At 40.6% G+C, this 27114-nt stretch overlaps 1 protein-coding gene across 50 annotated transcripts in view; it reads right to left on the reverse strand.

The window, feature by feature from the left end:
* ANK2 (ankyrin 2) overlaps positions 1-27114 on the reverse strand; it is a 320751-nt gene that overhangs the window by 59636 nt on the left and 234001 nt on the right. For 49 of the 50 annotated variants that reach the window (XM_053403696.1, XM_053403706.1, XM_053403733.1 and 46 more), the window contains 13 exons: positions 24448-24546; positions 23550-23747; positions 20777-20875; positions 20540-20638; positions 16199-16297; positions 15741-15938; positions 12608-12706; positions 11184-11282; positions 10538-10735; positions 9526-9624; positions 9328-9426; positions 7386-7484; positions 5193-5291 (listed from right to left, as the gene is read on the reverse strand). In XM_053403696.1, coding sequence (XP_053259671.1) covers positions 5193-5291; positions 7386-7484; positions 9328-9426; positions 9526-9624; positions 10538-10735; positions 11184-11282; positions 12608-12706; positions 15741-15938; positions 16199-16297; positions 20540-20638; positions 20777-20875; positions 23550-23747; positions 24448-24546 — 1584 coding nt within the window. The remainder of the gene's footprint in view (positions 1-5192; positions 5292-7385; positions 7485-9327; positions 9427-9525; positions 9625-10537; positions 10736-11183; positions 11283-12607; positions 12707-15740; positions 15939-16198; positions 16298-20539; positions 20639-20776; positions 20876-23549; positions 23748-24447; positions 24547-27114) is intronic. The other variant, XM_053403704.1, reaches the window with a different exon arrangement.

Raw genomic sequence — 27114 nt, forward strand, 5'->3', positions numbered from 1 at the left:
TTATTCATGTATTTGTTTCTTAAAGCTTGTAAAATTACAATTTGTAAAAACAATTCAGAATCATTCTGTTTTGAAATTTAAGCATACACATTCATATTTAATTCTTGCTAAGAAAACCAGCCACAGTAGCTTATGGAAAGACAAAATAAGTTGAGTTGAACGTTGAGACATTACCAGAAGAAAGCATTAGAGGGAAGCATATGAGGGTTGTATTTGGCCAAGTCATACCCATGGAAGACCCATCAAAATCTGTTGAATTGAATAACTTAATCCAGCAATTTTCATGGGTCTATTCTGAGTATAATTTACTTGAATATAACATATAAAAATGAATAGGTTTTCTACAAAAATCTCATAAAAGTGTAGTTCGTCATTTAAAACTGAAACCAGGATTTAAAAGGTGAAAAAGTAATATGACTGTGCGAAATCTTAAGTGATAGACTAGACAACAACTGACATAGACAGCACCAGAGGAGGGCAGTGGAGCAATGTCCCTCCTAGGTAAGCAGTGTGCACACATACACACACATTGCTCTATGGAAATTGTTGTTGTTGTTGTTGTTGTTGTTGTTGTTAGACTCATACCCATCAAATTAAAATAAATCCATTTAAAATGAGCATATTTATTTTAAAGGTAACAAAAAAAATCTTTAACATACAAATATCCTGTCCACTGGCCAATGTGCTCAAAATCAGAGCATATTGTTGGTTTTCTGTATTTCTTTAAATATAAATGTTCTTTAAATATCAGTGTTCTCATCACAGCCAAACATGAATCATGTTGAATCATAATAGCATCCAATATAAGGACAAGTTCTAGTTTGGAAAATCATTTGGCTGTGAATAACAGGCCTCAGTTTACTCTCTTGTAGTGAAGACACGAGGAGTGGAAGCACAAACTGATACCCAGTGTTATTGTTTTTAAATATTAACTGATTTAAGAGACTAGTGATTCTTCTTCTTTTTTATTTGCATGCATTACTGATTCAATTTATTGTGCTTTATTGTACTTTATTTATTGTAATTTATTGATTCAGCTGAATCTCAAAGCAGCTTAAAAAACAGTAACAACGGCAGAATAAACATAACAGAACATCAGTGCAAAATATCACAATTACAATACCTGGGCCAAATAAAAGTTGGCTACCAAATCATATACGATCTTTAACAAATCAACAATTATAAGTACTTATAAACTATGCAACAATACTAATGAAACAGCAGCATTAAACAACCATTATTACAGGGTGTGATCACCCTGGCACACAAACTGCTTCAGTAACCATTACCCCTACCCAATGTATTAGATGCAGAGAGCCCAGCATCTTGAGAGGAACTTGATGAAATAAAAATACCTAGAAACACTTCCATACTATAACAAACAGTTTCCCCAAATCACATAATGTTGTGCTCGTGGGCAACAGCCCTACTGTGGTAACTCAAACCTACAAACTCATAAAGAGACTGGTGCTTCAGAGGGGCCCACAAAACCAAAGCCTGGATCCCCAATGGAAGTAATGACATCACAAAAAAACTTGACAGGTGGGGAGGAAACAGACATAAAGAGACTGGGGGGAAATACCCCCGTCCTTGGGACTGCATGCTATCACCAAGAAGTACCACCTAAGAACATAGGACCAGCCTTCTGGATCAGGTCCATGGCCCATCTATTCCAGCATCCGGTTTTCACAGTGGCCAACCGGAGATGCCTGTGAGAAACTGGCAACCAAGATCTGAGCATGAGGGCCCTGTCCCTTTCTGTGACTTCCAGCAACTAGTATTCAGAAGCATAATCCCTCCAACACCAGAGGCAGAGTAGAGCCACCATGGCTAGTAGCGACCCGCCCCCCAAAAAAACATACCCCAGTAGCAATCCAAACAATTAAAGGGAACAATATCCTTTTACAGAACTATGGGCCAGGTGAGCAGCAATCGGCAGCAGGCACAGCCCATCATTCTTCCCAACGGTTCTGCTCAACAATGCTTAAAAGTCACATGGCTTTTCTTTTGTAAAACCAGAAAGTTTTTTCTTCATTAGAAAGGTCAGACAACAGCGGGAAATCAAAGCCTGCCGAGATAGATTAAATGCACACTGCGGGGCATATGTTTCCAACATCTCTCTTTTCAGCAGCAAAGAAATGAGTTAGCAACTACATTCAAAGAAGGAAAGCCTGCTGATGGAATGATACTGCCTAAAAGCAGAAAGAAAGTAAAATGCTTACTTGCAAAGTGATATGTGGTATAGTGGGAAGCAGCATGTTTGAGTTTTCTGGGGTTTTCTGAGTAAAAGCAAAGATGAAGTGGAGCTTCTGTTGTCAACTGGAAAAGGGCCTGGGTAATAATATGAATACTCAGGCTCAGACAATATCTGAGCTGTTCTCTTAACATTGCTGATTGAATGCAGAGGAAGATTATCTGGAACTGTCAGAAGCCGTGTGGACTGTCCTACTAACTACATGATGGAGTTCCACTTGGAAGTGTATTTGGAGGTTTGGGGTCAGGATGAAATTTTTTAAGCTTTCCTCCTCAAAACAGTGGGGATAACAAATTTGTTCATGGTGGTATATATTTACCATGTAAACTTTACCATCACAGGGGTTTGTAGCTGCTTCATAAAGATAGCAGCCTATCCAGTTATCTCCACCACATATTTCTTCTACTGCCACTGCTGGTTTGAGATTCATTTTTCATTGGATTTCCCTCCTAACTTCAGAACTAGCCTCTCCTAGAGGGTGTTACCATATTTATTTTCTTAAAATAGGCTCTCTAATAGTACAGTCAATAGCAACTTGCCCAGTGGGGTGGAAGGGCAACCATAGCATCCTGGCAGGTGTGTTGTTGCTGTTTACAGGGAAGGAGAGAGGCAGGGGTGAGGAGATTGGCACAGAACAGTACTCTGCAATACTACTACCAGCAGCTGCAGTTATCACAGCAATCATTAATGTATTTTTTGTGAGTATGAAATGACTGAGTCTTATGAACAGATATAGAGAGTCATTCTTCTTTTGCAGATTGTTTGGGTTTTTTCCGTGCCCAGTTCAAGTCTTTCTACTGCCTACATCTCATTAATAACTCATAGCTCACTCTATTTATAATTCCCAACAAACCATTTTGATTCTATCTTTCTCAGAACATAACATCTGAGACTTACTGTAATCCTGCATTGCAAAAACAAAATTGCTTTCACTGACACATCTGGACATTGTTTGAGGTCCAGAACCAATCCTCAGTTTAATGGGAATTGCCGAAATTTATGTACTACTCTGATGTTTAAGTTCTTGAGTCCCTTGCATGGGATTGGGGTTAGAATGTCGGAATAGGATCTGAGAGACAAGGGTTCAAATCCCCACTCCACTATGAAGCTCACTGGCTGACCTTGGGTCAGTCACTGCCTCTCAGCCTAACCTACCTCAGAGGGGAAAGGATTAAATGAGGAGGGGAGAACCATGTATGCCACCTTGAGCTTCTTAGAGAAAAAATGTGAAGTATAAAAGCAAATAAATAAAATGTCTAATGCATACTTGCAAAAACAATATGACTGACTAAAGATTCTAGGTTGACATTACACAAATGCACAAAAGGTGTAAGGTCCCCACATGCTCTGGAAATGGACATCGGATCAATGTAAAAAAAGTTAAATGAACTATTCATCAGTATATCATAGTACAAAATAAAAAAATGATCTACAAAGGTTCTAAATAAATATATAACAATAGATTCACACTATGCATACTGTAATCAGTAAGTTAGGAGACATGTCTTTCTATGAATAGCACAAGGAATGTTGCTTAGGGAACAGCCCTCTAGTTGTCAGTAGGGTGCATGCACTCTCAAAAAGCCTGGCTTTGAACATGCCTCATACTAATTTCCCTTGCAGCTACTACACTTCTTGTGCCATTTATACACTAGGGGTCCTTTGGAAAACGATACATAGCCAAATCTCAGGTTTACTGATTTTCTGCTTGGTCTCTATAACACACTAGAAAGGTATCTCATGCTCTTTTAGATAAGCAAACCATAGACAAGCAGAGACAAAAGGTGCAGAAAAAGTCTAACTGTAGATACTTCAGCACTAAATTAGGATACCTTCAGCTCTCAGTTAGCAATGGATGCATACGTACTTCATGGGCTAGGCATGCCAGTTCTAAGCAGGCCAAAGGTGGAAGTGCAATTCAATGTGTAGGCCTTCCGAGACTCAGGATTCCAGTACCTGAAGGAGCACCTGGAATTGTCCCGCCTCTTAAGATCTGAATGAGATGCTCTTTCTGATTTCTCACATCCAAGGCTGGTAGCATGAGAACAGACTCTCTCTGTGGCCATTTGGCTGGTGCCTATGCTGTTATCCTTCTGTAGTCGGCAAACAACTCTGCCGTGTGGAGATTTTATGGACCTGTCTGTAGTTTTTGTGTGGTTTATGCATTTTAATTGGTTCTATCTGTTCCTCGTGCATTATTATGATATATATTGTTACCTGCCCTGAGGTCAAGGGTGAGGGAGGACAGGAAAAATCTCCTAAATAAATGAAGTATCTTCTAATGGCATTAAAGCTAATTTGAATTCAACCAAGACCCATTAAGCCTGACGTGAGAGTGAATTTCCCTGTTCAAAGTTAAAGCAGATGAATATGACTCACAGTTTTACATCATGGTAATTTGGGGTATGTTCAACCCAGTTAAGCAAAACAATTTTAAATATTTTAGTCTCACGAACTTCACCAAATAGCAGCAGGGTTTAAACTCAAGGATTCTGCTGCAAGTAACTTGTGGACAAAAATGATAAAGTATCACAAAGTTTAGCAACAAGCAAATAGAGTGGTGAGCAGCAGGCACCTTCACTCATTTACAGTGTTCAAGTCTCATTCTGCAGCTTCAGAAAGGGCAGAAAATAAAAGATAGCCAAGAACATGGAACACAAAATGAGAACTTGGCATGGCATCCAATTTGATCTTTTGGAGATGCAAGGCATCCAAGCTACACAAGACCTTAATATATTTTATGGTATGTATAAATAAATCTACATTTCCACAGCTAGATGTCCATGGGTACTGTCTACAAAAAACTGAAAAATAATTGCCACATTTAAATTATACTTCTAAAACGATAAAATAAGAAAGGAAAAACAGAATCAAAACTAACTAAGAACAGAAATGCCCCTCTGAATAAAGAATGGAAGATAAGGCTGGTGATACTCACAGTTGTGGTGGTAATCACTTCCTCGGTTACAACCTTTAATGTATCAACCACTGAGATATATCCCAGACGCTTAGCAATTGCTAAAGCAGTGTTGCCATTCTGAAAGGAGAAAAGAGGGAGAGAAGGAGAAGGAGAGGGAGGATTATGATATGAACCAATGAGATCACACCCTGCACTGAATGAGCCAGCATTTCCATCCAAAACAAGGCATTCGCTTAGGAAAATCAGTGTGCTTTACTGTTAAATCTGAATCTCTCTTTGCAACTTTGCTCAGACTACAGCCCCAGTTGCCATGGTAACAAAACACACAGAACATCTGCCTGTTACCCTTAATAAAAATCTACTGCTTTTAATGGTTTAACCCACAACTTTCAATATTACACTTTATAAAATCTGGCTTTGCTGAAACTCCTGATTAATTTTACCAAACATGTTTTTAATTGAGAATAACTTGATTAATAAATAGCTTAAGAGGCTCCACTTGAAAAATAGAAAGATGAGATGATTCATGCAAATGGTGCAACAGGGGAAAAAAACCTAGGCAAGGCAAAACAAATCAGAGACTGTATTTAAAATTCAATATACAAATGCCACTGCCAACAGGATGCCCTCCAGATGTTGTTGAACTACAGCTCCCTTAATCCCTGGTGGGAGTTGTAGTCCAACAGCATATGAAGAAACCACATTGGCTATCCCTAGACTGGGGGGATAGAATATTCAGCAAATGTATGCCTCAATTTCTATTTGGGTGAAGAAAATAACAGAAGTAATTTTGCTTCTCTTTTCTAAATGTAATATATTTAATCCAAAAGTAGCACCACTAACTTGTGTTATGTTTGGGGCTGTACCAAATGTGCTTCAATTTCAGTTTTCAGGGTTTAAGTAGTATTTTCAGGGAGAATGTGAAATATTTCCTAGGAAAATCTAAACTGTACAAACACTTGCCTTCTGAGAATACTTACACACACACACACACACACACACACAGTGCAGTTTCAGCACCAAATTTTGATTTCTTATATGTTGATTTTTGGCTGAAGGAGCTTCTAGACTGTTGATATTTTCAGCTAAAATTTAATCATACACCAACAAATTCGGGCTGTGCCATTATTGTTGACTGACAAGTCTTGCACATCAACCCGTTTCCCCAAAAGATTGGACTTTTTTGCGATAAGGAGGGCGACTGGAAAATGTAGTGGGATGACACTTAATTTGATGCAACACTAACCTCCCCGCAAACAGAAAGCTTTTCTATTCTATGTGAGAAATGACTGCGTGAACAGGGCACTGTTTCATCTCAGTTCTAGTCAGGCTACATAGAAAGCCAATTTGCCCTCTGGGGGTTTGTGGGGCTGCTGTGCAGGGCCGCAACTGCTGCCCACCATCTGATCAGATAAGTGGTCATTCTTAACCTGAGAAGCCATGGTTTCCAATGTCAACGATCTTCTGAAGTTGCACACCTTCCTATAGGAGCACCAGGTCCTGGGGGCTGACCCCTTTTGCCCCCTCAAATATTTTTGGGTGGGAGCTCCCCCCCCCATGTCCAAAAAGCACAGAGGTGAAGCGTGGAGCCAAGCACAGCATGGCACAGCTCCAACGGCCAGCTCCTTCTCTTTCTCCTCCTGCCGCGGAGGTGAAAGAGAGTCAAAGCAACTTCCCGCTTGTGGTGGCACCAGGAGAGGAGCCACCAACCATTGAAGCTGTGCAGATGCTATGTTTGATTCTGCCCCAGCTCCTCCTGACGTCCTGATGTCAGGCGCATGACATTGCGCCCCCCCCCCCATCGCCCTTTCAAGCTGGCACCTCTGCCTCCCTTCATGTTCCTCTGAAACTCTTTGAAGGAACAGATTTCAGAACTGATCCCAACAATCAGGTCCCATCCTCTTTTGAATGGAATACAGTCTCCAGGTTGTCTTGACGTTATACTTTCACTGAGTCTAATATTTAGTCACACACTGGGGGAAAGTGGCCATCAGTGAAATTATACCATACTCTTATTCTTTGAGGAAATGGATACACACTATTGTGTCACAGCCAATCAGGAAACAATCTAAGATAATAAATTAGGCGCTACTCTTTCCCTATGCTGGATGGGATGGTGGGTGCTTTATTATCATTAGCTTAAAACACAGAACCAGAAAGAGAAAACTACACCATGAAATGAAGGAAACAGTGTGGCAATACCATGCTTACCGCAGTGATTGCATTTGGTTTGGCCCCATGTTGGAGAAGAACATTGATGATGTGTGTGTGACCTTGCTGAGCAGCTTGATGCAGAGGAGTGTACCCATTCTGTAGTTAGTGGCAGTTCACACATTTAGGGGAGGGAAAAACAGCAACATCAATATATATATTTGCATATTCCCTAGATTATTTTAATGAAGGAATAACTCATAATTGCTGGCAACCTTGCAATCATATCTGTTTGGATATTGCAATTTTCATTATTAATACATTTTATAGAAAATTTTTCTTTCACTATTAATAACTGAAGACAAGTAATAGCTACCAGATCTATATTAAGGTTTAGAAAAAGGGAGCTGGGGAGAAATTAATCAATGGGCCAAAGCTTATAGGACAAAGCAGTTATTAAGTAAAGACTAGTGATGCCATGGAAGTTTGTGAAGTTTTTATATTCTTTAAAACTGTTCACAACTTCCCCTCCATGCTTTTCTATGGGCTAGTCACTGGAAGAGAAGTATGAGCAATACATCACACAAACCCTTGTTGATCATCCAATTGATTTATTTTTCTTGGAGATTTCAGAGTGTAATATAGCAGATCCATGAAGAAAAAGCTAACACAGGCTTCAAAGTAAACTAACTTTTGGTTAGAAATTCATTTTTCCATTTGCTTTTCTTATATGCTGCCTATATTTCCTAAAGCAGGCTTGTGTTCTAAAAGCAACTTCAGCTAAATATAACACTGGGTGAGACAGAACATTTAGAGACAGAAGCAATGCCACAACATTTCCAATCCAGCCATTCTTAAGGCCACACAGTAAACTACTGAAATGGAATTTTTCAGAAAGGGGGGACGTTATTACAGTAAAACAGCAAACTATAAAACTCTTCTTGCTAATAACACATCATGTGCCAAACTTAACTGAATGTCTTGGATGCAATTTAAAGAGAAGTATATTCAAAATTGGTGCATCTTATCTTTTATGTTTCCATATAGCAGAGGACATTTTAAAACAAAACAAAACCCCAACTCCTTTCCAGACTAACTGGCAGCCAGATGTATGGATTCACTCAGTTAAAAGAGCAGCTTCCTTTTGCTAGATTTTCAAAGTATGTATCTACCTCTTAGAAGCATGGGAACGAGGTGTTCTTTTTCCTACAGAGGGACTTCAAAACTTTCAGCTGCAGAATGCAACTTAAAAAAAACTGCACTTATGCTGAAAGCCAGTTGGAATGTAAAGGAAAGAATTGGGAAGGGGTTAGAAACTGCAGTTAAGGTTCACTGCTTGCCCCCACATGGCTGCATTGTGGGACAAAGGCCATGCAAGTCAACTGAACTTCTTATCTTGTCCAGAGGGTTGTCAGAGAGTTCTGTCATTCTTGCATCAGCCCACTAGATTTCTTTGCTGGGTTCAGAGGAAGGGGCTTCCCTCCTCTGGTAGTACAGAGATTTCCATGCTAGGAGCAGAGGAGGGCAGAATGTTCCATTCCTTTCCTGCCGACCTGCTCAGTCAACTGCACACAATTCCTTATCAGCTATGGCTTATATACAAGACCACGCTAAAACTTGTATTCATCATTGATGAAGGCATGCCTGAACCAAGATGTGTTTCAGAAAAATCACATCAAAGCACAAGTCTCTGGAGCATTATTCTGCTTCCATTTTATAACAAAATAATCCGAAAATTGAAATCCACATGAGTGATCATCTGTGTCTGCTTCTCATACATGCACATGTGTCCCTAGTCCACAAACAAATTATTAATGGTTCTCAGCTTGGCTTACTGAGTACTGCATTGCAATTTTGACCAAACTGGCTACAGTCAATGAGAACCACATTCTGCTTTCAGCATACTTCCCTGGAACAGTTAAAATACGAAGTGCAAATTACCATCACATGTTTGCAAAGCAGCAAAGGGGAGGGGGAGAGGAAATTATGAACAAATGTTTACCTTTGTCTTTGCATTGACGTTAGCTCCCTGCTTCAGGAGAAAGTTGACCATCTTGATGTTCCCATAGTGACAAGCCACTATTAATGGACTGTAACCCAGCTACAAATAAAAAGCAACCCAAAAAACCACAAAAAATAAGTAGTGAATATGATATCACACTGGAAATTTATTTCATCATCTTGGAAGTTACTGATATACCTTAGTTTGGGCATCTTTGTTTGCCCCATGTTTTATCAGGATATCTGCTACATTCACTTTATCTTCTTGAGCTGCCAAATGTAAAGATGTCAATCCACTCTGTAAATTAAATATAAACAGTCCTTTATTGTATTATAGATACAGCAGTATTTGCAACAGCTGAACCTTCTGAAACAACATCAGCAGCAACCAAACGTAAAACTTATTACCACAGTCAAGCCTCAGGCATACAAAGGCATGCATGGCAGTAGCTATGTCTTCATTGAAGAGAAGATGTCTTCTCACCATGAACATCCCGAGGCTGTGAACTAGTGCTACCAGGGGGCCTGAATCCCATCAATGGAAGGAATCTTAATCACTTACAAGTCAGAAAGACTGCCAGCTATCATTCTGTCTATCACATCTGCCATGACTAGATTTAATTCTGGGAAGCTCACTCACAGCCAATCCCCAATTATGGCCCAAAATGAAAGAGCAGCAAGTGTAGATCTGAAGAAGATGAATGCCAAAGGTAGAGTTGGATATCATGAGAGAACTGATAGCACTAAATGCTATGGCCAGGGGCCTCATACACACTGAACAGGAGAAAATCTTGAAGAACATCCTATGAGGACAATGAGCAAATGTCCATCACAATCCTTTGGGGCCTTTCTCTCAGGAATGAACAAAACCTTCCAAGAACAGATCTCCCTACACAACTGACCAACTCCCACAGTCACGCCAACAACATCGCAGCACCAACATAATAAATGCATGAAAAACTCCTCTGTTATTCTATAGGCAGAGAACCAGGCCATGAGAACTGCCTAAGTATGGGACCAAAAACCAAGCAAGTAAGTGTTTTAGAAAGCTTCTACCATCCAGATTTTATCGGGATAGAAACATATTTATCTGTTTCTGCATATTCAACATACAATAATATTTTTCTGTTAACTGTGTCACAATACTATCCCTTCTTTCATTTTCTAGATAGCATTAGGTGGGTTTATTTCCATTAACAGGAAGGCATTACCTTTGTGGCCACGTGGATATTAGCTCCTTTCTCCAAAAGTAAGTTCACCAGGTCAGCATGACCTTCCTGAGAGGCCAGGTGAAGTGGAGTCACTCCTTGTTTGGTCAAAATATTGGTCTCTGCTCCATAGTTCAGCAGGGTTGTGGCTATTTGCATCTGATTCTTCTTAGCAGCAATATGTAGAGGGGTATATCCATTCTAAAAACCAGTTGCTTTGAATTAATATCTATTTATAATGTCTGCTTTCTTTCACAATAAATATCAATGCATTATTTCTCCAGCAAATGACCATTCTTTTCTTACTTTTACTGAGTCTAAATCTTCCACCTAAGGGAGGAATATTCCTCAGCAAGCAAGAAATCAGCCAGGGATTCTTGTGTCAGATCACAGCAGCATGGGATATTTTTGTGACACCAGTCAGTAGTGAAATCCTCAAAGGTTTGCACATTATTCAAGAACAGGACCATGCAATGGCTTTTCTTAAATCCTGTCAGTCCCTGGAGATTCCCCCCGAAAGCTTAAAGGTCTACTTCTGTTAGACAGTATGCAATTTTAATGTAACTATTTCATAGATAAAAACAGATAAGCATCACCTATACTGTCAGAACTCCAAGGAAACATTCTTGAATGGAATGGGAAATCTCACCTTGGCAGTAGCATGGGGGGAAGAACCTTTCTCCAGCAACAGTAGGGCCACCTTCTGGTTGTCGTAATGAGCAGCAACATGGAGGGGGGTGAGGCCATTCTGGAAAGGGTGGGTTTATGTTATGGCATTAAGTGATGGTTAGCTCTGCTTCAAGCTACCGTTACATTACAAAAAAAAAAATGTTAAATAAGAAGCGATTGACTCATAACAGCACAACATAAACATCAAACTCAGGGTGAATTATTTTCATATTAGAAAAGTTGCTTAGGAACAGAAAGGGCATTAAAGAAATCATTAGTTAAGGGGCTTTGCTTTGAAAGCGGATAGGCTATTAAGAATTAATTTAAATTGCCCTAGTTTATCTATTTTACAACTTTAACCACACTACTATGCCCTGTAGGCTAATGAGGCTCAAATATGAATTACAGAATGGAGTAAAACAAAATAATTCAGTCATACCAACAGAATCATTTGTCAAGTCCGGGGGGGGGCGGGACTTGATCCATATCACTGTACTTTTATCCTACCACACACACTACTGAGAAGTCAATGTGGAAGTACATGTTTATGTAATCAGAACAAAAATTTACATTACAGAGAACACGAACTCTGCTGAAAATGGTAGCCCTATCAAGTTCTCTCCCACCTGCTGTGTGCTATCTAGTTCAACTTGCTGTGATATCATTCCCTGCCACTATTGCACATAATCAGCTGTAGCTGGCAGAGAAACATGGAGAAGCTTTACCTACAGATATTGTGGAGTGTGAGTAGGAAATTTGACTTGGGACCAGCACTGCTGGCAAGAAACCAAAACTTTTACAATAAGATTGTGCAAAGTGTTCCATATGCATAATTAGACAGTGCTAAGATGCATGCATGAAATCTGCTTGAAGGTTATTACATCTCCGATAACTGCTTTGTGTATTTGGATAGATTTGACTTAGTTTATATGGAGTTAGATACTATTGATTAAAAGTTTTGTAAAAATAATAATTTCAGAACTATGGATATCATTCTTGCTAAAAAAATTAACCCCTATCCAGCTACTTTCTGCTGTATTTAATTCCTGCCCTGAGTCTCTTAACCATTTCCTCATATAAGTTCCTGATTTGTTGCCTAATTCTACAATTGTGGAATAAAATTTATCTGTCAACTGCATGTCATTAATTGACTGATATAATATTTCATATTTGTTTTCTGCGATGCTAATGATATTTCAGTGTTTCTTAACAACCATCCTGCGCATACAAGTCCTTTTTGGTGTCAAAAAATAATTTATGACACTCTTGGGATCATCAGTTGCATTTTATTTATATTAATCTATAAACAAACTACTATATAAATAAAAGCTACTTATAATAACTGCAATGGGAAATTATTAACAGTATTGACTGGAAAAAGCAAATTCAGACACTAATTCCTACCTTTCCAGATGAATCAGGAGATGCACGGCGCTGCAGCAGGAGTTTCGCCACATCAATGCTTCCATATTTAGCTGCCACATGCAGTGGTGTGAATCCTTTCTAAAAATGCACAGGTGGAAAAAACCAAAAACATTAATATAATCTTAATTACTTGGTTTTAAAGAATAATCCCTACATATTCTCAATGCAGTAACTGCTTAGCCCTCAAATTAAAATCAAATTTTATCATTAAAGGAACTGAAAAAATAATTAATCATAACTTCCCAAGGGTCCATAGCATATTTCCCAACTTGCTAAGTATTTCTACCCCTAAAAGGAAATATCCCATGCAGGCACCATGTCTGCTAAGTTTCAGGTGCCAAGTAAAACAGATTTATTTCAGGAGGCCTTTGGACCATCAGTGTTGTTCTAATGTTCTAACCTGAAGTTTAATTTATATTTTGAAATCTGTATATTGTATGTTTCAGTTTTTTGTAAGCTGCTTTGAGAATTATTATTTTATTATTATTATTATTATCTGAAGTTATTATAGACACCTTCCTTCCTTCCTTCCTTCCTTCTTTTTACAAAAAGTAAATGAACACAACTTACAAAATTAAGACATCCCACTTACCAAATACATGTTGAAAAAGGCAGGGTGTGTGTGTTGAGTGTGTGTATACTGTATATATGCAGTATCTGACATGCAGTATCTGTGCATGCATTCAATTTTGCTATGAGATATTCCTTCTCAGCAACTGCCTTCACAGTACCCCCTGACTGTTTCCTAAACTCCCAGGAGTCTGAAAAAAGCAATTTGTGGATTTGGTAATAGGAATTGTAGGTCAAAATATTCTGTATGCACTATCAGCAGGTTCCTGTACACAATTCTCATGTCAGCTTTGAAGGTGTGTGGACTATTGATACAACTGAACTCATGTCATATCTTCAAAATGTCTTCACTTCTTTTAACTGGGGTAAAACCATTTCACCTCCAATTTCCGTACTGGGTGGCGCAACCTCTTTTGTAACAACCCATATTCTTTACTAGGGAACAATGAATGCAGCTATTTAAATAACTCATCAGGTCTAAATCAAGCAACTCTTTAAGAATTAATCATCTGAAGACAAGTCACACACACATACACCCCATGTATTTTAGCTGTCTTAATAATCATCTGCCTGTGATCAAACACCCCTTGCTCTGAATCACTGTGCCAGTTTTGGGAAACCGGCACTTAGAAAGTGATATGCTAAGGTGAACAAGGTAACATGGCAATGGTAGCTCTATCAGATATCACTCAGTTTATGCACATATTAAATGTATTATAAACTGCTTTTACTTTACTGTGCTTACAAGCAGGTTTCCTCAAGCTGGTGCCCTGCATACTTTTTTGGATTCCAACTCATGACCACTGAAACGTCTGGAGGGAAAGACTGCTTTTGGAGAATTTACTTTAGGAGTGGCGCTGCAGACTCACTCTCTCAATGCCAACACCATTACTACTTACCTGAGTAGTGACTGGGCATGGTAGCAGTGAGATCAGGACTGTGCTGGCACAACAATAATGGAGGCAATGAACTCTATCCATTGGTGTGCTTGAGCATCCCTGTTCTGACTACTGCCTCGCCCTGTCCAGAGAAGCAGTGACACTGGTGTCAGGAGGACTCCACTGTGCCAGCCACTTCTAACTTAACTATAGCTCTACTATTATTCATATTTAGAGATGTACAAATCAGGCCACTTCTGGTTCATGTCACTCTTGTATTCACAAATAAGCCCTTGCTATCCTATTTCCACTTTTTCTGCTTTTTTTTGAGAACCTGCATGAAAATTCACTTTTAAATGTACCTTTCTTCTCAATATTTGGGATGAATTAATCTATCAATCTCAGTTTCTTCCTGTTTCTGATTTTTCCATCTTCAGTTTCCCACATCAGTTTGTGTGTGTTTTTTTAAAGAAAATAAGATCCTCAAGAAAATTCATCTGAATTTTAACGTGAATTTCTTCCAATACACACAAAAAACTTACAAAGCATATTTTCCCTAATAATAAAGCATTTCGTATGTTACTTTCACGAATATATATGCATTTTAATGTAAACTTTTATTTTAGTACATGAAGTTTTGTACACATTACTTGGCTGAAGAACTGCATTGCAAAATTCGGAGAACTGGAATTTTGAAGATTGGCTGTGTTTTGGTTCTTATATTGTTTTGGAAGGTGTAAATTGGGTAGCTTTGGCCTTAAATGAAATGGAATTTAATTTCTCCCCCACCCCTACTCAAAATACACATTTCTAAATATATTCTGATACTAAGAATTTTCTGAGAGTAAGACCCATTGACCTCTGTCAGGGAACTGACATCGGAGCCAGAGGCGGAGGCAAGGCTCCCAAGCGATGCTGGAGAAGGGCCCAGCAAGGAGAGAGACAGCTCATCGGCTGGGGAAGGAAATCAGCGTAGCACCAGGGATAAAGGGGGGCAGATGGGGGAATCGGCAAGGGGGCTCCAGGACTCCACGCCGGAGACCAGCGAGGAGAGCACGGGTCCTCCGCTACCCACACCCACCCTGCGCAGAAGACTTCAGCGCAGGGAGAGTAGGCGGAGACTTGGCGTCAAAGAACTTTTGTGCTGGAAGAAGTTCAAGAAACGCCCACTGACGGATTCTGCTAGCGACTGAAACAGCCACGAAGTGAAGGGCTGTCCAGACAGAAAAGGTTTAACCAGGCAACCTAGCCAGGAGTGGCGGCAACTTACGCACGAGCAACCCCTATAACCATTACAACCTCAACCAATCTTCCTTCTGAGTAGACACCAAGCGCTTCATCAAATACTCATCTCTCCTCATCAGGTCTCTCTATCTATTGTATAGGAATAAGGATGCTTGCTTAATTTGATGGTTGTGAATTTTGATATGACCTGACCTGCTCTATACCTTTCAGATGACTGGAACTTATAGAACTGTGCTGTCAGTTCCAATCTGGAAGGTGTGCATCACGTCAGTTCATATCAGAATTCACAGCAGTCAAATTAAGCAAGCACCCTTATTCCTGATCTACAGAGAGAGACTTGATGAAAACTTAATGGAAGTTCAATACTAGCATTAGCCAGCTCACTATTAGACGGTTTGTACCAAAACTTCAGATTTTACCTTGGTAGCCAAAGAGTGTGCTGCGCCTGCTTCCAAAAGAACTGATGCTACATCAACTTGACCTTCTCGGGCGGAGATATGCAGCGGTGTATACCCATTAGTAGTTGCTGCATCTGGGTGTGCCATGTGTTGCAGCAGCAGCTGGACAATTTCCGTTTTACCCAAGCGAGAGGCAATATGCAATGGGGTCTGTTCCTCCTACAACTCAAAGCAGGACAGAAGTTAGAGTGGGACTGTTGTTATTAAAGATGAAGCCTCATTTCCCCCAGTTTCAAATAATTATTCTAGATGTGTTCAAAAGGTAGATACATACAGAATGTTTCCTGCACTACAAATAAATCTACAAAATTACCCAAGGGCTGGGAGTGGGGGGCAGGGGGACAACCTGTAGGTAGCACACTCAGAAACTCTTCTGCTTTTGTAATAAAGTGCAGAGGTAGATATATGAAAACACCTACCCTTGCTCGTGCATCAACTAGTGCACCATTCCTCAGGAGGCAGCGCACCACTTCCACCTGTCCTGCACGAGCAGCCATATGTAATGCAGTCTCACCACGCTGAAAAAAAACAACCCAGATTTTTTAATGTGTTAGCCACCCGAATGCAAACCTTATTAGTTTCATTCATACTGGTCAACGTTCAGTGCAATGGAAGCAAAGCCTCTACTCCTAATATCCAAAAAGTCAGTAATGCAAAGCTAGTAACAACGTAAGAAAACTATGCTGGATTTGGTCAATGGCCCGTCTAGTTCAGCATCCTGTTCTTCCATCCGTCAACCAGATGCCTGCAGAAAATCTGCAACATGAGTGCAAGAGCTCTGTGATCTCCAGCAATTGGTATTTGGCGGCAATGCCTCTAAGCATGGAGGCAGAATATGAGTGATGAATGTCCTCTTAGTGGTGCAGCAATAAAAGTGCTAGCACATTTGCAAAGCTAAGCAAGATCCGATATGGTTTCAAATTGGATGGGGGACCATGCACTGAGATTCCTGCATTGTAGGGGGTTAAACTAGATAACCCTCAGGGTCCCTTCCAACCAGTGCTTTTTTCTAGAAAAATAGGTGCTGATACTCACCATGAAGTTGTTACAGTGTCACAATTTTTAACAACAACCAAAAACAATGCTTGTACTGCATACTCTTGAGTACCCCCTGAAAAAAACCCCAACTGCTTCCAACTATGATTCCATTTAGCAATTCCTCCTAAAATGCCACTGCTGAGCATGTCTTTGAGGGCCATATATCTAGAAACAAGAGGCTAGATTAATCTTCATCAATCGGGGGTGGGGGGAGGCACTATCCCTCCAGCCAGAGAACCTGAAGCTGCTGTTCTTGGACTTATGATGACATCATTGAAGACCCAGAAGGAGGATAGGGGTGGTTGGGCCCCTTTAATCAAAGCAGCACCTTTCTGCTTTGGGACTCACACTTAGGATGCACCTATTGCTGCTTCTATATAGGGCTGAGTCCCAGTTTGCTCCTTGCTGAAGTAACATTGAACTGCTGTGTTTCTAGAGCACAGCCTGAGTCCTGCATTCAGTGGGAACCCTTTCCCTCACCTTGAGCTAGCACATTTTGCCCAGTATCTAGCCTGAACCTCACCCTGTACCCAGCCTGAGTTCTGCTTCGCCTCACCCATCTCCACCTCAATCTTGTCTCTACCAGCAGCCCAAATAGGGTGGAGATGTGGACAGGAGAGAAATAACCCTGCTCACAACCAGCAATATATAACCCCCTGATGAAGAGACCATAATTCAGTTGATAGGACACAACATGACTAGGTCATCTCTCTGGTGGTTGAGCATACTTAGGTCACACAAGAGGGAACTTGGTTATGTGAACAAAGTAAAAAGGGGACTTTATACAAAAAGGAACCACCCTGTGCAATAAATATATGAAGAACACTGATAAAATTTCTCTTTGCATAAGTAACACAGGTATTTTGTGTTCAGGACTCCAAACACAAACACCCAACAGCTAACTTTCATGCTACTCCTACAACTGGGGGTGCAAGGACAGAGCACAACACAGAGATAAGAAAGAGGACAAGAAATATCTGTGCCACAGAGTATATGCTGCAGTTATCTCCCGGCCCTCTCCTCCTTGCTATATGTAAGAGGGTTTTGCCTAAACCAGGCATGGCCAAATTTGGCCCTCCAGCTTTTTTGGGACAACAATTCCCTTCATCCCTGACCACTGGTCCTGTTAGCTAGGGATAGTGGGAGTTGTAGTCCCAAAACAGCTGGAGGGCCAAGTTTGGTCATACCTGGCCTAAACTATGTTAATGAACAAATCCCCTTCCCAAAAGTATCTCCCACACAGGAAATACAAGGGTTATCCCTCATCCAGGTAAGCTCCCTAAAGTTGATTAACAGATACTCTATTCCAACCATCATTACTCCGGTTTAGTCATGCTGGCCACATGACCCAGAAAGCTGTCTGAGGACAAACGCCAGCTTCCTTGGCCTGAAGTGAGATGAGCACTACACCCCATAGTCAAGTTTGACGGGACTTAACCGCCCAGGGGTCCTTTCCCTATACTCCTGCTAAATACTCTTGCCTGGGGACATGGAACAAAACAATCTCTGCATGCATAATTTGCATTTAGGTGTGCATTCACAGCTTTATAAATAATTACCATATTTTTCCATCTATAAGACGTGGACTCCAATTTAAGAAAATGGGGGAAGAGCTATCAATGTATAAGATGCCCCCAAATTTTGGACATTATTTTTTAGGAAAAAACCCTAGTCTTATACACAGAAAAATACGGTATTTCTTAAGCCACTTCCAAGCATTCTAACAACACACACCTCCCTACTCCATAAGGCAAGACTTTTGATGTGGTGATCTTGGCTTCTGTTATACCAGACTTCCCTGGTTTGGATGTAATAGCATATGGCTTGATTCAAACCATGATCTTTGCAACAAAGCTGACACACAACAAGAAGAGGAGTAGGGAGGGGACAGAAGTAAATGGCCATAGTGGATTATGCTTATTTCAGGTCAGCTGCTATACTTAGCCTGCAACTTCCTGCTAGAACCTCTCTAGTTCTAGATGTACCACAGTGTTTCTACAGATCTTTCCATAATCCAAAACGTATTATACACATTAGAATGGTTCCATGAATCTCCATGAGACTTTTAGTTTTGCAGACCATTCAAGTTAAATTTAACTTCTGAAAACAATAACTGATTCAACTGTCAAGTTTAAGTGATAATAGGTAAAGGTAAATGGACCCCTGACCATTAGGTCCCATCGTGGCCAACTCTGGGGTTGCGGCACTCATCTCGCTTTACTGGCCAAGGGAGCCGGCATACAGCTTCCGGGTCATGTGGCCAACATGACTAAGCCGCTTCTGGCGAACCAGAGCAGCGCACGGAAACGCCATTTACCTTCCCGCCGGAGCGGTACTTATTTATCTACTTGCACTTTGATGTGCTTTCGAACTGCTAGATTGGCAGGAGCAGGGACCGAGCAATGGGAGCTGACCCCGTCGCGGGGATTCGAACCGCCGACCTTCTGATCGGCAAGTCCTAGGCTCTGTGGTTTAACTCACAGCACCACCCGCCTCCCTGTGGAGTGGGTTACAAATCGCTAAATCACTGGGATATAAAGATGCTTTTCTATTCACTTCTCTAATTGACAAATGGTGAAGCTAGACTCACTGTATCCAACGGGAGCTGACCCCATCACGGGGATTCGAACCACCAACCTTCTGATCGGCAAGCCCTAGGCTCTGTGATTTAACCCACAGCGCCACCCGCGTGATAATACCAAACAATAATTAGGTATTAAAAACATCAGATTGAAATGTTTTTACCGTCTGTTTTATGCTCCTTGGTTATTTTCCCAGCTGTAATTTTGTTAACTTAATTTCCATGAATAAATTATACACGGCAAAATTAACTGTATGTATAAATAGAGAATTAGGACTTGCTTCACTTAAGCAATCTTGATTGTTAGTAATAAATATTATAAAAGGCTATTTTGCCTTTACACTTGGATGATTTAAGCATTTGGCAAATAGCACAGGCAAAAGCTGAATCTGACACATAATTAGATTTGGGCTGCAATCTTATACTTACTAGGAACTAAATCTCAATGGATTCAGAACAACTAACTTCCATGTAAACATGTTTAGAATGAATTATTTTCTTTCAAGGGCATTCAATTTTTTAATCAAAGTTTATTTTGAAGACTATTTATGGTAGCATAGAGGTATGTTTGTTTATGTACACAAACACTTATTACTATAGTCAAGTCAAGTCTGCCAATACCACAAAGGTGTCATTTTTTTAAAAAGTCAAGGAACCTGAAATTTGTTAATCTATTGCATTTATATAATGCCTTTTTCTCCAAGGAGCTCAAGGTGGTTCTCCTCCTCCTCCTCACCATTTAATTCCCACAAAACCCTGTGTGATAGGCTAGGCTGAGAGACAGTGACTGGCCCAAGGTCACCCAGTGTGTATTATGACCAAGTGGGGATTTGAACTCTGGTCTCCCAGGTCCTAGTCCAACACTTTAACCAGTACACCACACAGGCTCAAAGCAACATGGCATCTTAAACACTTTAGATTTTCTTTATCGAGAAGTTAAATATATATCTATATATAATAACTAAACCAAAGACAGACAGAAGAGCAAAAGAAAGAAAAACACACACCCCTTTTGTATGCATTCATGCAAGACAAATTTATAGGGAAGTTTAATAAATTAACGATACCAAATGTAACATTTTGGGTAACACACATGGCAGTGCAGCAAAACTATGATTACTCAGATGTAAGCCATACTCACAATGTTAGTGACATCTGGAGAGGCTCCATTCTGCAGCAGAAGGAGAACTATGTTCAAATGCCCCATAAATGCAGCCACATGTATTGGTGTAAGGCCCGACTGTGAAATAAAGCAACAGCAATTTTACTCCCCTGCAGAGCGCCTTTAGGATCTTCCTCATTTATTTAAAAGGAGAGTGCGGAACTAAGAGAAGGAAGAAATAGTGGGGAGAGATGCTTCTTTAGGAAATTTCTCTACCTCTGTTATAGCTTGGATAGAAGCCCCGTATTTCACCAGCAGTTCCATGACTTTAATGCGATTTTTCTTGCAAGCAATGTGCAGTGGAGTAAAACCATTCTGTGCAAAAGACAATCAGGTTAGTTATAGCATGCACCCCTCAGTTCTCATACAGCGTTAGATTATCAGATTTTCTTCAGTAACGTCAGGTTCCGACATACTGAAAAAGCATATACTCCAGGGCCAGTTTATTCCCATTTAATCCCAGCATGAGTGAAGACACAGAATGTGTGAAGCTAAAGTGCCTTTTTGAAAATACAAAATGTGTCCCATCTGCAATTTAATTTGTGTGGTGATCTTCACATGAAAAATAGTGCTATCCCAAAATGTGTAAATATGATTTACAGCACTATGATTTTAAAATACCATTTTGAAAAGTCCTTCACACATAACCATTTTGAAAGTAAATACTCCATAACTTTCCTCCTTCTTTTTATTTTAAATATTAGGGAAAAAATGGGGGGGGGCATCTCTTCACATCTCTGATTTACTCTAAGTTTTAACTGTCTCACTAATTAATGCCTGTGTTAGAGAAGCGAGAATGAATGGTGTTGTTGCTTGGCTGTTCTTTTTCTAACAGTTACTAAAAGGTAATGAAAACATATCACCACTCCTGACTGAAGCCACTTATGTTTGGCAATTAGCTTAGGTGTGACATTGGTCTCTAATGACCAAGTTCAGTAATTTAATAGTTTAAAAATCTGTTGAAACACACCAGAATTATCTGTTGTTTTATTTGAAAATGTGAAATCATACATCATGTGTATATGTTTTATAAATAAAATAAAAATAAAAGCTGAGTCATCTGGTTTATCATGGAAAAATCGAGAACAGGGCTCTTTTTTGATATCAGATGACACAGCTACTGCTTAAAGGATCATATATGCTAGGGCTTTCTCTCTCACAAACCTCTGGGGACAGGGCAAGCATGAGCAACCCCTTTCTCAGGCTGACACTTGGCAGCTGTAACCTGTGGTGAGTTAGAAGTGCACTTTTGCCACTCCATGCAAGATTCACTATTTGACATGCCAAAAGTAACATTTGAAGTGGGATGTCAAAACGCGAATGTTGCACATGGCAGTAAAGACAGCATGAACTGAAAGCCAACACAAGCAACATTTTTCCGTTCAAGTTGCAAGTTGGATTATTATGTATCTATGTATGTGTGCAGCAATATATGACAAGCTTTTGATTAAGGCTTGCTGTTGTGTGTATTACTTTGTGCCACTAGGAGGCCAGTGCTCTTCAAATGGCTTTTTATGAAGCACTAAGCATCAGAACTCTGTAAAGAATGAGGACACTAAGAATTAAAGTGCCATTTTAAAAATCATTTTCTTTTTTTCTTTTTTATGTTAACTGTGAAGCTACTTAATTTTTAGATACACTATTTCTGAACTATTTCTAGTTCAGAAATAGTCCTGTTTTGGAAATAGGCAAACATGACAACTGATGGGAAGTGATATTAGCAGCTTCTGTTAAACCAAATGTTCACATAGCATCAAAGAAACAGAAGATCCTTCTCTTTACGTAGTTTCCAGACAGAGCTGTTTTAGTCAATTAACTGCAATTTTAGCTGCTTTAAACTTATGAGTGTATCGGCTAGAATAAATAATACAAGTTGTGAGAATAGCCATCAACAACAACAGCTTACCTATTATAAAAACATAATTCTTCCTTTAGGGAGGCATATCAATTGAATTGTCTGAGCCATAAGCCAATTGATGCCAATTACGTCAACAGTCTGGAAACCTGAATTTCAAACACAGCCTGTTTTAAATGCCAATTAATAATCAGCATAGGGTGGAGTCTACTTAGGCTGCAATCCTAATGGATAACTCATGGTTACTTCTGTGTAAGTGGGGTTATATTGCAGCCTTAGAATCCATGGTGCTGAAATATTAAAGAGACTATATGGCAGCTGCGAGGACGGTTAATGCACTGCAGAGAACTTCGGCCAGAATTCAGAGAGCTGCTTGGACACACGCAAGGGGCTTGCATTGACTCGGTGGATTTTATTTTTAACCATTGACGTTCACCATAATACAAACTATTTTTGAAATGGAGTGGACCTTACAAATAGTTTGCTGTGAGGCAAGGGAGGCTTGGGGGGAGGAAGGGGTTGGGAGGGGAAGAGAAGCCCAAAGCCACCTGCTAATAGATCTAGTTTCCTTGCCTCCCCTCAAAAAGGCTACAAGCAAATATGAGTTCAGTGTGAACATACCTACTGAATTAGAATTATTAGGCAGTGGCAGAGACTGCAGTGTCTAGAATCACACATTAGAACCATTAGATTGTCATTTGCGTAGCTCACTACACACTCCTTTCAATACAGAATGCAATGTGTGCCCCTTTATTGCAGGGAGCAATGGGGAACCCCCTGAAGAGGTAGACACTGCATGCATACATGACAGTTCAGACAGTCACAAGAAGCAGCTGGACCAATGTGACTGTGGCTCTCTGCAGATGCTCCCCCTCCACATGAACACTGAATGTGTGGAGCAGGAAGGGGAACCATGTGCTTGCTGGCTTCAGCCCTGGCATCCGTAGTCCAAGTGGCCCTGCCCCCATAATGCCCATGCATGCTGCATGGACACTGGAGGCAGAGGCAGTAGGCATGCTAACATCAGGGGTAGAGGTCAGTTAGCACTGAGTCCTTTTCATGCATTCACTGCATGTGTGGAGGAGAATGTCCAAAGACCCCTTGTGTTCTAGTAGAGGTACAGGAAAGGTTTACCAGAGCACGAGCATTTGGATTTGCTCTCTTGTCCAGCAGAAGTTTGGTGACGCGATAGTGGCCACAGTGTGCAGCAACATGGAGGGCAGTCAAGTAATCCAGCGTGACATCATCGACAGGAGCTTTGTGCTGCAGTAGGTGTTTGACACACTCCACGTGGTCACCTTGGGCAGCCATATGAAGCGGAGAGAGTCCATTCTGCACAAGACATAAGACCAAAGTTCAAAACTGCATCAGACTCACAGGGTGGTATCCAATGCTAGTCTTACATGGAGCCCATTGAAATGAATAGATATGACCGATTTATGCCCAATAATGTGAGCACCCTTGCTGCAGGAGAAGAATTTCAAAATAACTTATAAACCCTACTGGAATAGTAAAAACACAGCACACTGACTAGGAATTGCCCAATTATTTGGTTAGAAGGGGTATACATCCCTCAAGGATATATGCACCTTTGCTTGGAATGCATGCAAAGTGACATACATTTGGAGGGCAAACAAGGGAATGCTCCTGTATCCCTAATTTGGATCCAACCTGCTGTCTACCACATTTTCAGCAATGTGAATTGAACAAGGTTACTCCGAGATATTCTCACGTGACTTTGTCAAACACCCTCCTGGTTGTGGGAGAAAATGCAGGAAAACATTCCTATGCATAAAGAACAGCACAAAAGCACTAATCTAAGTTAGACCTCATTCTCCAGGCTGGTGTATGGTGGCCTGAGTTAAAGTCTGCTTGTGTTTATGTGCAGGAATCCAGCAGAGTATTGCCATATATGTCTGTACCACAATTTACTCACATTCCAGATTTTATGCTTTATGCATAAGTACTGTAATCTACCTTGATATTTCAAAACCAGAAAAGTCTAAGGTCTCTTCTATTGTGAGTTACCCACCTTGGTCCTGGCAAGCAGTGGAGCACCTCGTTCTAGGAGTAGTTCTACAACCTGGTCATGTCCACTTCGTGCAGCGCAGTGAAGTGGAGTCAGTCCATCCTTTAAAAAAGCAAAAACAGTGAAATGTTTATTATACCCAACACACTTGTGCTCATGGAATACAGTATTCTTCACCTATGAACCCCCCCCCTCCCAAAAGAAACCTGCAGCAAAATTGGGCCGTTAATGTGAGGGGTATCTTTGGGGAACTAATTGTCACTCAAATCGCATGGTATCATTCAAGGTCCATCACCACTTATGAAGATGTGGCATGAAGAGACATTACAGAATTCAGGTAACCAAAGCGATCAGCTGCCACTCTCCCTATCCCTATGGGCATAATTATTTTCTAGCAGCTTCCACATGGCCATGGCAATGTATACCAGTCCTCAGTTCTTAAGCAGAAAAAAGAGAAGAAGCATTTTCTGCCAATAACTTTCTCCACTATTTTGGAATACCTGTGTTGCCTCAGGTTACTTTTGAAACAGGGGTAAAAAACACAGTGCTACGGAGGTTTGGGCAAGGGGGGAACTAAAAGGGCGATGGAAGACATAGCATGGAATCAACAGTGGAAGAAGCCTTAATTTAAGGCTGAAAAGCAAGCAGGCCCTAACAACCATTTGGCAAACTTGCTGTGACAGCACCGTCTCTTTGCTGCAGAAGAACATCCTGTCCCAAAGCACTTGCAAGGCTTCTCTGCCACTGAACATGACGGTTAGCAAAAGACAAGTCTATGAAAGATTTAGAGAACTGAGTGCATCCTAGGTGACTCCAGACCTCGGAGAGCAAAGAAACGTGGAAAGAATAATTGTGTTTAAAGTAAACTCTGAAGGACACTGTTATATGAAGGGACAGAAGGAAGGCACACAAAAGAACATAAATTTACCCAAGTCATATTGGATGTTGTTTTTGTACAGATTTGCAAACATACCCATGAACTCCATAGGACACAATTCAACAGGAGTTACTTGCAACTAAGTATTGAAATCTATGGAATAGAACGTAAGGCTTAATGACCTCTGTAGTCCATGCATTCAGAACCCTGAGCCTGGATTACTGAAACACACTCTATGGAGGGCTGCCCCTTGGGCATGAACCAAAAGCTCCAGCTGGTGTGGAATGCAGCAGCCAGACTACTGATGGCAACAACGTGTGACATGACTGGTAAAACACCTGCACTGGCTGCACATCTATCAAAAGATCAGGGAATGCTGATTTCACTAAGGCTTTTGACAAAGTCCCCCATGACATTCTTGCAGAGAAGCTGTTACAATGTGGGTTAAACAAGGTAAATGTTAAGTGGATTTGTAGATGATTGGCTGACCAAACCCGAAGAGTTCACTAATGGTTCCTCATTATCCTGGAAAAAAGTGACAAGTGGGAAGCTGCAGGGTTCTGTCATGGGCCCGTTGTTGTTCAACATCCTGATAAATGGCATGGATGGGGGACTGAGCAGATGACACCAGACTGGGAGGGGCAGCTAATGCCACAGAAGACAGAATTTGGATTCAAGATTACCTTAAACAGACTGGAGAACTGGGCCCAAACTAACAAAATGAATTTCAATAGGGACAAATGTAAAGTTCTACATTTAGGCAGGAAGAACCATCTGCAAAATTATAAACCGGGGGACACCTGACATTCCATTAGCACATGTGCAAAGGATCTAGGTGTCTTAGTGGACCACAAGCTTAACATGAGTCAAACTTATTAGAAACAGCCAGCATGGTCAGTTGTCAGGAATAATGATAGCTATTGTCCAGCAGCATCTGCCAGGCCACAGGTTCCTACCCCTGCTCTATAGCAGCAAAATAAATCCTTGTTAGCTGAAAGTCACTTGACTGCCGCAGTTACAGCTTCTGGATCCCAGAAATACACTGAAAGTAGCAAAACCAGAATAATAGCCCATTGTAGCTCTGGTGTAGCTCCTCTTTGGCACCAGTGGCTAGGAAGGAACACTAGTGGGGCAGTGGTTTCCTGTAATCAAAGGGATCTCAGTTCTCCCGCTGAGATCCCAAGGTGCTGCCATGAAATGTCTAGCTTGTTTTGCAGAAGCACAACTTCACTGCTTAACCAAAGAATGTCTAAAATATAGAGTAGAGACACAAGGGAAATAATTTATTCCTCTGGTTCCCTGTTTGGGGCTCTAATACAAAATGTGAAAGCCACCTGAGATAAGATAAAAGCTGTACGGAACATGCTGCTACCTTACAGGCCCACGTCCTCAGTCAAACCAGTAAAGGTGTAGCAAAGTAGCAAATCAAGCAAGCAAACACTTCCTCTCTCCTTGCCCAACATAATCTCAAACGTATTATTGCAATAACCCTTTCGCATAAGCTTCTATTATTACTGTGGACATGACAGGGAATTGCGAATGAGATTTGTAAAGTAACTTTTTGGAACTAGGCATAACAATCTGACATAGCATTTTTTTATTCATGATCGGTCAATTCTTCCAGGAATTTAACTCGTAAATTAATGTTTATGCTCATTTTTTTCCCTTAACAGTACTGCCAGTTTACATAAAACTTTATTAAAAGAGTGTTGGCATCTTAAGATTGTTTAATGTATTATTTGTGGGGATGGCCATTTCGCCCCCCACAATGCCATGGAGTGCCAGCTCAGTGG

Source organism: Podarcis raffonei, chromosome 9 (genome assembly GCF_027172205.1).
Source record: "Podarcis raffonei isolate rPodRaf1 chromosome 9, rPodRaf1.pri, whole genome shotgun sequence".
Classification (NCBI taxonomy): domain Eukaryota; kingdom Metazoa; phylum Chordata; class Lepidosauria; order Squamata; family Lacertidae; genus Podarcis; species Podarcis raffonei.